The 11,944-nt window shown below is 47.6% G+C and overlaps 1 protein-coding gene across 1 annotated transcript; it reads left to right on the forward strand.

Annotated features, from left to right (window-relative positions):
• The first annotated feature begins 244 nt into the window (after positions 1–244).
• On the forward strand, positions 245–1,946 carry FOXI2 (forkhead box I2). Its single transcript, XM_021703865.1, has 2 exons — positions 245–755; positions 1,504–1,946. The coding sequence occupies exons 1-2, from the start codon at positions 245–247 to the stop codon at positions 1,944–1,946; spliced, it is 954 nt and encodes a 317-aa protein (XP_021559540.1).
• Positions 1,947–11,944: the final 9,998 nt, after the last annotated feature.

Here is an 11,944-nt window from a genome sequence, read left to right on the forward strand (position 1 = left end):
CGGCCGGCCCAGGGCGGGGCGGAAAGCTGACCTCGGGGCGGGGACCGAGACAACACTCTCACAACGCTGTCGGGGGAGGGGGCTCGTCACCCACACTCACCCCGGGCTGGGGCCCCGACGGCATTTAAAGGGCGGAGGGCGGGGCCCGGCGGGCCGCACCCCGGAGCTGCTGGCGGCCACGCTGGATGGGGCGCCCATGAGCTTCGGCGCCGAGCCTCCCGGCCAGGCCCGGGAACGACTGGACATGGCCTCGTACTGCGACGGCTCGGGTGTGTGCCCGGCCCCGCACAGCCAGGCCCGGGCAGCCGCGCCCCCAGCGGGCTACGCGCTCGGGGATCTGGGCGCGGCGGGCGCCGGCCAGCGCCTGTGGCTGAACCCGCCCGCTCTCAGCCCCGCGCCCTATGCGCCCTGCCCCGGGGCTGCGCCGCCCTACGCCGCCCCGGGCTACGCTGCCCCTGGCCCCCTCCTCGGCGCCCCGGGCGGCCTGGCGGGCGCCGACCTCGCGTGGCTGAGCCTCTCGGGCCAGCAGGAGCTGCTGCGGCTCGTGCGGCCGCCCTACTCGTACTCGGCGCTCATCGCCATGGCCATCCAGAGCGCGCCGCTGCGGAAGCTGACCCTCAGCCAGATCTACCAGTACGTGGCCGGCAACTTCCCCTTCTACAAGCGCAGCAAGGCAGGCTGGCAGAACTCCATCCGCCACAACCTGTCGCTCAACGACTGCTTCAAGAAGGTGCCCCGCGAGGAGGACGACCCAGGTGAAAAGAGCGCGCCCGGTTGCCCCGTCCAGGACTCCGCGGATTCCCGCAGCCCGGCTGCTGGCACTCTAGGACTCGGGGCGGCCTGGGGCAACCCAGTCCCTCCCGCACTGCACAGCTCGGGGTACTGAGGCGGGAGGAGAGGGAGGAGGAGAGACGTGCTGGGCAGCGGCCAGGCCCCGAGACGACCCAGGGACCCGCAGACCCTGATTTCAGGTCTAGGACTCTGTGAGTCTCGAAATCTCTGTGCGCTCCCGCGGAGGAAGAACCGGGAGAGCGGGTCAGCTGGGCGGCCTTTGGGGTTACTTCTCTGGGCTTCAGTGTCCTTTGCTGTAAAACGGGGAGGACAGTGGCTACGCCAAGAACTGGTAAAGCCAGTGAGATGCCGCTTCGAGAAGCGCAGGAGACAACCCAGAGGCCAAGCACGGTCCGCTGGGCTCCACTGGCAGCGTGACTGCCACAGTCCAGGCGGCTGTGCATCCCGTAGGCTTTCTCCCTGGCCTTGAACTTAGAGGGGCTCGGTATTCTTGGTTGTTGCCCTTCCCCGGCCTTTCTGGGATGTCCACATTCTTCCCGGTCTGGCTGTGGAGGCCCTCCCAGGTACAAACTTCAAGGTTTAGGGTGGGAGTGAGGGCTAATGGCGGGACCGGTGGGGGAATCTTCTTGAAGTTGACCTCCATTCGTCATGTTCACACCATGGTCGGTCAAACCCCATATTCTTTGAGCTGAGCCCTCTCTTCTTGCGCAGGCAAAGGCAATTACTGGACCCTGGACCCAAACTGCGAGAAGATGTTCGACAATGGGAACTTCCGACGGAAGAGGAAGAGGAGAGGAGAGGTGGGCGCCGCTGCTCCCTCGGGAGCCAGGAGTCCGGGAGGAGCCAAGGCACCCGAGCTGGAGCCCCTTGGCGCGGCCTCCCCGGACCTGCAGGCCCCGCCGTCCCCGCCGGCGCCCGACGCCGCCGCCTGCTTCTCCAGTTTCACCTCGGCCATGGGGGCCCTGGCTGGCGGCCTCGGGACCTTCCCCGCGGGCCTGGCGGGGGACTTTTCTTTCGGGAGACCGACGACGGTCGCCGCCCAAGGGCCCCAGGCCCCAGGCCCCGCACCCGGCTTCGGCGCTAGCCATCAGAGGGCGGCCACCGGCTTCCGCGTGGGCCACTTCCTCTACAGTCGGGAAGGGACCGAAGTTTGAGGGGAGGCGGGGATTGTCCCAAGTGCTGTCCAGAGGTACTGAGCTCCAGCCCGGATTCCCGCCTGCTCGGCCCACAGAGTCGGTGGAGTGGAGGGAGCGCAGAGCCCTCCGGAGTCGCTGCACAGAACTGACTGAGTTGAGCGCGTCTCAGCCCCCCGCCCCCCGTGGCCGCCTGTCCTGCCTCACCCAGGTGACCATTCATATGGAGCCAATGGGCCGCTCCCTGCACCACCGGTTCTTCCAGTTCCTCTGGACCTTGGACCTATGCTCTGCCCGGATCTGCCTTCAAGGGGCGACAGGCTGGCACCCAGACCCAGCTTTTTCGAGGGGAGCCTGGCCTATTCCAAAAAGACTTCTAGGGGCTTGTGGGAGGGCAGCCCGCGTGCTACCCGCCGCCCATTTCCTCCTCCAGCCCAGCCTGGTCCACCTGGAGGCTCAGGGTCTTCCCTCGGTGCTCTAGGGAAGTCCCAGGGGGGTCAGCGGCAGCCCCATGGGGCCAGGTAGCTTGTCTTCACCCTCACCGGGAGTGTGGCACCGAGGGGGATCTGGGACTCCAGGGACTGGGACTGGAACGGGTGTAGGAGGGACTTTCTTGTGGCTGCAGATGCTGGTGATAGAAGGAAGGAGGGCTGCCAGAGGCCAGGGGATAGCAGCTCCTTTCCCTGTTGGTGCCTGGCCGTATTGACCTTGTCCTAGGACCAAGTGCCTCAGGGAACCACAGGAGCAGGGCCTGGCACCCCAGAGTCACAGGATGGGCTCCGGTTTGCTCCCCACCCCATTCACACTCACACCCTGTGCACTCTTGCTCCTTAACCCCCAGTTTGGGCCCAAGCTGCCCCTTGCATGCAGAGGGAAGCAGCAGGTTCCTGTGTCCATGTAAGCCCTCCCTCTTAGTTTGTATTTACCCAGAAGGTTCCCTTTGGAGTCCACAGCCATCGGGAGGAGAAAGTTCGGCCCTGGTACCAAACTTAGGCCCTCTCCAAATTTCTGGTGGCTTAGGGGCACCAGTCATTTCAGGGTGCTTGGTGGGCTCACCCTCTTTCCCTGTACCCAGGGACTCCAGAGAGGCTCCTTCTCTGGAAGAGCACAGGGAGAGAAGAGTTAACCTGGGGGGGGAGCAGTGGGCAGATTAGCGAGCCAGCCAGAACCCCAGCCTCCACTAGCCAGGGCCACCGTGAGGGCAGGTTTTCCATGCCTAATTTAGAATCCCGGTGCTGGTGCTGGAAAGGAATGGTTGACCTTGTGTCTGTTCCTCGGAGCTGACCAGCAGCAGTCCTGATGAACAGTGGGGTGTGTGTGTGTGTGTGTGTGTGAGAGAGAGAGAGAGAGAGAAGAGGAGAGGAGAGAAGAGGTGAGCGGCTGGAGACATGGATAGGGCAAACCAAGAGTTGGGGTGAATTTGGACCCTGGGGCATGTGTCACTGAGGCTTCCAGGTGGCAGCCACAAACTTGCTCGCTTCTCAACATCGCAAGACATCTCACTGCTACTGCCCGGCAGGAAGAAGGTAAGCAGCCGGCTAATTCTGTTTGTGATACAATGTTGCCCAGCCAGACTTACAGCCAAGGCAAAATCTCTTTTGGAGAAACACTCCCCAAATGTAATATGATTAAAGAAGGCCAGAAAAGAGAAAGAAAATCCTTACCTTACAAACAAAAGAACTTTATCTCAAGCCTATTTTAATAAACTACGATGCTAAAAAGAAATAGCAATATATGGAACTTGAGTGTACACGCTGTTTTATACATGCACTATTCCCAGAATCCCCACCAGAGACTCTGAGTTTGCAGGAAACTTAGAGATTTTTTTTTTTTTTAAAAAGTTTGACAACATTGGGAAAATGCAATGTACAATTTGACAATCAATGGAGCTTTCAGAAAATTGGCTGAGAAATACATATGTAAGCACTGGGTATCCTACCTAGCTGCGTGACTGCTAGAAATTGGTGCAAAGCTGGTCTTTTTCCTTCCAACAAACGGTTTTCTGTTTAAAATGAGGGGAAAAAAACCTTCAGAAATATTTTTCAGTTTTTGGTTCGTTTGACTCAAAATCAGTTTTTGGTCTTTGAAAATTGTTCATCTGTATTCAAGCTTTATACAATTAATAGGTCATTGTATAATCAAATAGATGGAATCTTTGTGAGAAATGCACAATTACAAATAATTCTAGCCCCGTGGGGCATTCAGAAATCAGAATCCACCTCTCCTTGGTGACAGTCCAAGTATCTGGAGGTCTTTTCACAAGGGGTGGGAGGTGGGGGTGGGGGGAGGGTCAGCCCAAATGCAGTTTCCGGGCCTTGGCACAATCAGCTTGGGAGCCCCTTGTTACCCCAAAGAGGTGTTTTCCCAGAGAAAGGAAACTTGTACTGAAATCACAATAAATAAACAGAGCAGAGCAGGTTGTAGTCAGTTTATAATTAAATCCTTTCTTCTGTCAGGACTCATCAAACTTGACCATGGTTCTAAAAGCAAGCTGCCCCTGGGCCACTGAAGGGCCAACTCCTCTTCCTCAGATGGGGAGCTGCTGCCCGGAGGCCAGGAGAACCCCCTCACCTGGGGACTTGGGGTCCTATCGTGGTGCTCAGGCCCCATCTTCTCCACCTCTCTGCCCCTTCGGTCTTTAAAGTAAAGAAACCTATGGAAAATTCCAAAATATTTAAAAAATAACTGTACTTTGCCAAAGAAGTACCTCTGCATGATGTGGTGGGAACATGATGGAATGTCATTGGAATACGCTGCTCTTTGCCTGAATAAACATTTTGGTGCTAAATAGTTGCAAATATAGAAACAATGTGTCTCCAGTTCAGAAGGGAAAGACAACTAAAATTACCAGGATATCAGGTTATTAGAATTCTTTCTGATGCTGGACAGCAGTGGAAATTTTCAGGTCATTGAAAACCAAAGAGTGTAATAATGTAATAAATTATAATCTCCCCCAGGAACATGTTAGTCCTGGGTGGAGAGGAATCCCCAGGCAAAGAACGATCCATGATGAAAACTCAAAAATATGTTAAAAGTATTTTTAAAAGTGTATGTAACTAGTGTTTTAAAAGGTGAGCACTGGATTTCAAGATACGAGCTTACATTTCACATATTGATTAAACATTGAGTACGTTTATTTATGATGGACAGAAGTCTTGCATTTTAACAATGCTGCCCTGGCAAATAAATGTTCAACTTTCAGTCTTTAATTTCCTAAGTGTAACCGCTGCAATCAAGTGGCAAAAGGAAATAACATTACAGTAATTATTATAACTCTTCAGTGAAGCGGGAAACTGAAGTTCATTGTCATTGTGCCGATAGAAAAGCTGAGCCAGTGGGCTAAGTGTTCTCCTGAAGCTCATCTAATGGGAGCTAGAAAGGACTCTTGATAGACATGCAATCTTCCTCTGGCCCATACTCAGAAACGCATCTTCATATGCACATATCCGCACACACAAACACCATCATAGTGCCACGCTGTGGCTAGGATTCGCAAGAGAAAAGCCATGGATCACAGCACTTATGCAAAGGCATAATATTTTCAACTAATACTGTGAGAATATCACATTTGCATTCAGGATTTGACTTTAGATGGGGAGGAACACGTACGAATATCACAGACTGTGGTAGGGGTCAAGTCGCATACATCCTAATAAAATGCAGTGCTTTGAATAAACCTTTACAGGTGCCAGATATGTACCGTGCTTTGTGTTCATCCTTGCAGGGAATCGCCCCGGCCCGTTGCTGCTTTCCCAGGACCTCCTTCCAGTGGGGGAGACAGAGATGAAGGAGCAATTACAGCCTGCATCTTGGTTATTTGGCTCCAAAATGATGACTTTGTGATCAAGTCAAAAAGCCATTTCATTTGCGAACACACAATTAGTGCATTTTGTCTTTAAATACACCTCACTGTGTTTGCCACACTCTGCTAACTCAGGATGTGTTTGTTTGATTTCTCGGTTTTATAACTTCACTGTGATTGAGGCCAGGAGTTGAGCCCTGCCCCAGGCTGGAACCAATCCAGTCCACTCCTTTCTCCGCAGCATCATTCAGGAGCCTTAACATAAAACCTGTCCTCTTACTAGAAGATCTACCGTCTGATAGTGACAAGAGACAGCAACTGTTGTGACCAGAGCTGGTCCTTCCTCAGGGCTCCTGGAGATGAATTTCTTTTGTGCATCCCTGCTTCCATTAGTTGAAATTTGGGAAACTCTGCCTCTTCTAATCTAATATAAAATATGCTATATAACATTATTCAAGGTAAATTGCCTGGCACCTGCAATAAATTGACTTCTTTCTTTGATCAGCTATCATTGGTGATGGAACACAAAGAACGTGCAATATTTTTAGTATCACTCAGCTCACAGAGGGTAAATGAAAAGTATATTAAATTGGATTTTCATTTAAAAAATCAGAATTGTACCCCTGTTTTAATATAGGGCAGATTGAACTGATGAATCATTAAGGCTTTCTTTACCCCTAAGAATCACCCAACCATCCATCAGACATCGATTGATCATCGAGGTGACAAGGACTTTGTTAACTGCTTAACGGACATTATCTCATGAGGCCCCCACAACCACCCAATGAGACAAGTATTATCATGTCCATTTTACTGATATGGAAACTGACCCATTAAGTGACTTATTTCCCAGAGGCTGCAGATAACACCGGGCAGAGTCATCAGGAACCTGCCTACTCTCTGCCCCTGACTTATCTGCCTATCACTTCATCCTTCAGGTTCCAGAAGGATCTCACTTTTCAAGAATCTTTCCCTGGCATCCAAAGTCAGAGTTAGGTGTCCTTCTGTTCTGCTCTTGCAGCTCCTGGATGGTCTGCATCACCATCACCCCTCCCACCCCGGATTATAATCTTTGTGGGGAGCAGCCTGCCTGCCAGTGTAGACATCCAGGTGGTAGCAGTTGAGTGAATAAATGAATGAATGAGTGAGTGAATGAGTATGTGAGTGGGTGTAGTTGTACCCTAAGCTTTCCATACACTCTCCATCTCATCATAGGACCCCCCACACACACACCCACTGTCCCCTATGACGGGCCAGATTCCTCCATACATAGGGTCAGGTCTTTTTCTGGATCCTCCAGATGCAAAAATGACTGAGACGGAACCCTGGGGACAACTGCCATTATGCAGAGTGACCCATGCTGGAGGGCTAAGTGCAGAGGAGGCGTGGAGCTGGGGACATGTGGGTAAGAAAGTTCAGACTCCAGTAAGGTTTGGTTAGTCCACATGAGCTTCACACTTGGATCATGACAGCCATCAGAACAACACCAATGATGTTCCAGAGAATGAAGCAGATGCTCGGTGGCCGCCCCTTGATGAGAGGTTAACCACATAGTCCTTTATTGGAGGGATGATTCCATATATGCCAGTGACGCCCAGGCATTTTCCAGGCCACTCTTCCCTTCCACCTCTGCTCTCCCCCGAGTGAAGTCCCCTTGTCCAAAACAAGGCTTAGAGCCCGAAGTGGCAGGAAGAATCTGAGACAGGAATTGTATCATGCTTCTGGGTTCCTTCCACAGGGTCTGGGCTTAACAAGACTGAAAGATGGGGAGAGGTAAAGAATGTGTGTGCAAGAGATAATTTTCACTGTCTACTTCTGGAAGTGTTCAGAGGTCTGCCTGTCTCCCGGCCCCTAATCCATTGCAGCAATCCATCACTGTGGCTGGCCCACACATGTGCACGCACCAGTGGTTTGGCTCTGCCTAAGGCGTACATTAACTTCTGCACCTGAACCAAACCACCTGCTCCTTTGATTGGACCTCACTTTACTGGGTCCACTTTACTCCAGGAAGCCTGAGGGCAGGTCAGTGTAGGGGGAGATGGACTTCAGGAGTGAGTAGAATTAATACTTTAATGAAAGGTTTCTGTTTCAGGATTCTTGAAAAGTATGGTGCTTAATTCTCTATGCTGTCTTTTTTTTTTTTGTGGTCCTGAGTGGAACAGGACTGCTTCATTGCTTTATTTACATCCCCTCCTTTATTCCTGCTAAAAAGAACAAATCACATCATATATTTTAATTGGGGACTATTCAGAACAATTGGTCACATTCAACAGAACATCATAAGAAAGAAATTATACAAAAAGGAAGGAAGGAAAAACTTTTAAACAGTCATTTGTTATAAAATTCTTTTTTTGAGATATAATTGACATGTAACTATATTAGTTTCAGGTGTATAACATGATGATTCAATATTTGTGTATATTGTGAAATGATCAGTGCAGTAAGTCTGGTTCCCATCCATCACCTCATATGGTTAACATTTTCCTCCTGTGATGAGAACTTTTAAGATCTACTCTCTTAGCAACTTTCAAATATACAATACAGTATCATTAACTACAGTCACCATGATGTACGTTACATTCCCATAGCTTATTTTATTAGCTGGAAGTTTGTACTTTTTAACACCTTTATGCAATTCTTCAGAGATTTATTGCCCCAAACTGTTTTTTTGGGGGGGGTCATTTACTATTGCTTTAATTTTTTCTGCTGTGCCCTGGTTGGTATCTATAATGAGTGAGAGATATATAAGAGACATATGAAATATAAGAATCCACATCAATAACACGTTTTTATTAACAAGATTTCTTTTCCATCATTGCCAGGAATATTTCTTCATTTCCAGGATTTGAGCATGTGAGTCTGTTAGTACACATAACCATAATTATGCATTTATTGCAGGCACAAAATTAAAATGAGATTTATAACAGGAAAAGGTCATACATTTTCAAGCAACTAGAAAGATGGATGTTACCACATTCTTCTGACCTCTCAGGAGAGACCCCACTCTTCAGCTCAGATTTCACATGGGATCATTCACACAGCAAACTCAAACCTCCCTTGATAGCCTAATGGGGCATCCTCAGTCAAAAGGACTGTCAGCATAAGCGAGTGTAGAAAGACAGGCCTTTGCTGAGACAGATCGCCCAGCTCCCCACCTGCTGGACTAGGCTTTCACCAAACCAGACACGGTGCTGTGGCCATTGTGAAATGGACACACTGAGTTTAGAGGTGACCAAATCTAATGCTTTATAAATGCTACCACACTCACAGACTGAGTGAAGTCTCCATAAGAGAGTAAAAGCGTAGAGCCGGGCTTTTGAATTTAGAGGTGCAGAGTCCTGCAGTTGAAATGAAGCCAGCTGAGATGCACCGGCTGGGGCACGAGTGAAGGTCGTGGTGGTGACCTTCTGTCGAGGCCTCTGTGAACAGGGGCTTCATAGACACTATGTCTACTAAAAGTTCATACGCAGGGGAGGTATTGTTAACTAAGCTTTACAAATGAGAGCACTAAGGCTTGGAGAGATTCAGTGATTTGCCCAAAGTGGGTGGGGTGGGAGACCAAAGTTCAAAGCCACTGGCGTCTGACACCCTAGTCCATGGTCTCCCCATCACCTGAATGGCTTTTCCTGTAGCAGATGGACATGGCAGAGAAACTCAGTGTCTCTGGTCCTCAAGCTTGGCTCTTGAGAACTGAATCCACTGTGTCCCATTCCTGTGAAAGATCAGGCACAGGACAGAAACACGACTAACTTTGGACTTCATTATAAAAATATATATATAATTTAGTAAAAATTATTTTAAAAAACAGAAACATGACCAACTTTTGACTTTCTTGTAAGAAACACAACTCAGTAGGCAAGCTCTTTTAAAAAATCAAATATGACTAACTCCTCCGCATTATATAATTTATTAGATACGATTTTTAAAATTAAGGGAAATCACTTAATGAATAGAGATATAATCTATAGCTTCCAGATAGGATAGAAGGGACAAAAAATATTACAGTAGGAAATTCCAAATTATTTATCGTATCCGGCCCACCAGCTGTTTTTGTGTGGCCCACAGACTAAGAGTGTTTTTTCCATTGGTTAAGGAAGAACACGAAGGATATTTCACGACATGTGAAAATACATGACATTAAAATTTCAGCGCCCATAAATACAGATTTACTGAACACAGAACGCCCATTTGTTTAAGTGCTGCCCACGCGGCCCTGGCGCGGCAGCGGCGCCCATCGCAGACCCATCACAGAGCGCAGCTGCATTGGCTATGATCACCGCAGTCATAGCCCCACACCGCCAATCCCAGTGGTGGCCCCCGTGCAGCCTCTTGAAGACCACGGATGTCGACATTCCAAGATTTTTTTTCCCATCACCAGTGGCATACCCATTATCTCAAAAGAAGAAAAGAGTGGACCTCAAATGTTGTAATTTTAAGGCATGGTAGTGTGCGTTATTTGGCTGTTGAGCTCCATGGTGAGGCATCGCATGGATCACACAGGAACACCATACAAGTGCTAAAGGCGCCGCGCTACATCAGAATTACTAGACTAAGCACTTCTTCATTCAGGACAGCGATGCTCAGAAGAATTAGAACATTTACAACAGGCTATATCAGCACAGCAAAACTTCTTCACAAAAATAAGACGATGAACAGGAGGCTGCCGTCCTGGGAAGTTTCCGAGTGTCTCATTGGTCAGGTAGGCAGGAAAGCCTTTAATTCACGATAAAATGATTAAACTGGATCTGGTGCAGCGGTTGAAAAACGTGCCCAGGAAATGTCCAGAAAAAAAAAAAAAACCAACTCACTTAAGACTATTGGCTTCTGCCCTCAATTCTGTTCTATTATAATTATGCTTTATAATTTGAATGTCATCAAAAATTTTGTGGAAATTTGTTTCCTCTCTTGTTATAGAAGTATCAAAAAAAAAATCCTTTCCAGAAAAAAAGTTGTTGACACCTGATTTATCAGATAATAGGAAAGGAGACTAGAAAAGAATCATTAGCGTGAACACAAAATAAGATGTAGAAATAAGCCCAAATATGTGATCAATTATAATAAATGTAAACGGCTAAACTGCTCTAATAAGGACAGATGATTTGATTTATTTTTACTGCTGCTGATTAGAAATATACCTAGAATAAACCTCAAGGAAAATTAAAAGTGAAGAAAGAAGAAGACACAGCAGTCACATTCTAACCAAGAGAAAACTGGAATAGTAATATTAATACAAAATAGAATTGAGGTGAAAACATATTGATATGGGTAAAAAATAAATCTACATAGTAATAAATTCACATCAAGAATATATAAGGAACATAAACAACCTACAATATTTTCTCATAATTCAGTAAAGAAAAACTGACAGAAAAAGACACATTTGACAAATTCACAGAATAAGTGATCTGAACCCACTTCTACCTAGCTCAAGCAGACACATACACACAGATTAGTAACATTGTGGACTTGAACATTGAAATTACCCAACCTGATATAACAGATATAATTAGAACCATATGCTAAAAATGATGGTACACATTTTATGCAAGTGTTACTTTATAAATTAACCACAGGCTAGATCTCAGTGGGGAATTTGAACAATGATGGAAGAACTTTGTGACATAGACCATGTTTTCTGACCTCGAGGCAATTAAATTGGAAACAAACAATAAAAGATCATTAAGAAGATACCTGGGTATCAAAATAAATTCTTAAAATTCTTAAAAATGTTCATGGCTTAAAAAGGAAATTGAAATGAACAATTATGAAAATGCTTGAGAGACAGTTGCTTAGGTAAATATTTAGCATTATATATTTTTGATGAATTTATTTAGAAAAACAAAGGATATAAAAATGATTGAGTTACGGGGTACCTGGGTGGCTCAGTCAGTTAAGCGTCTGCCTTCAGCTCAGGTCATGATCCCAGGGTCCTGGGATCGAGCCCTGTGTCAGGTTCCCTGCTCAGCGGGGAGCCTGCTTCTCCCTCTCCCTCTTCCACTCTCCCTGCTTGTGCTCTCTCTCTCTCTGTCAAATAAATAAATAAAATCTTTAAAAAAAATAATTGAGTTACATCTTCAATAAAAGTAACTAGCAAAGAGAAAGTATGTTAAAGAAACAAGAAGGAAGGAACTCATAACAGTAAGCATGGACTAATGAAAAGGATAACAAAACAATAGAGACAATCAACAAACCCAAATGTGGGTTCTTTATTTTTGTT

This window comes from Neomonachus schauinslandi, chromosome 6, assembly GCF_002201575.2.
Source record: "Neomonachus schauinslandi chromosome 6, ASM220157v2, whole genome shotgun sequence".
NCBI lineage: Eukaryota > Metazoa > Chordata > Mammalia > Carnivora > Phocidae > Neomonachus > Neomonachus schauinslandi.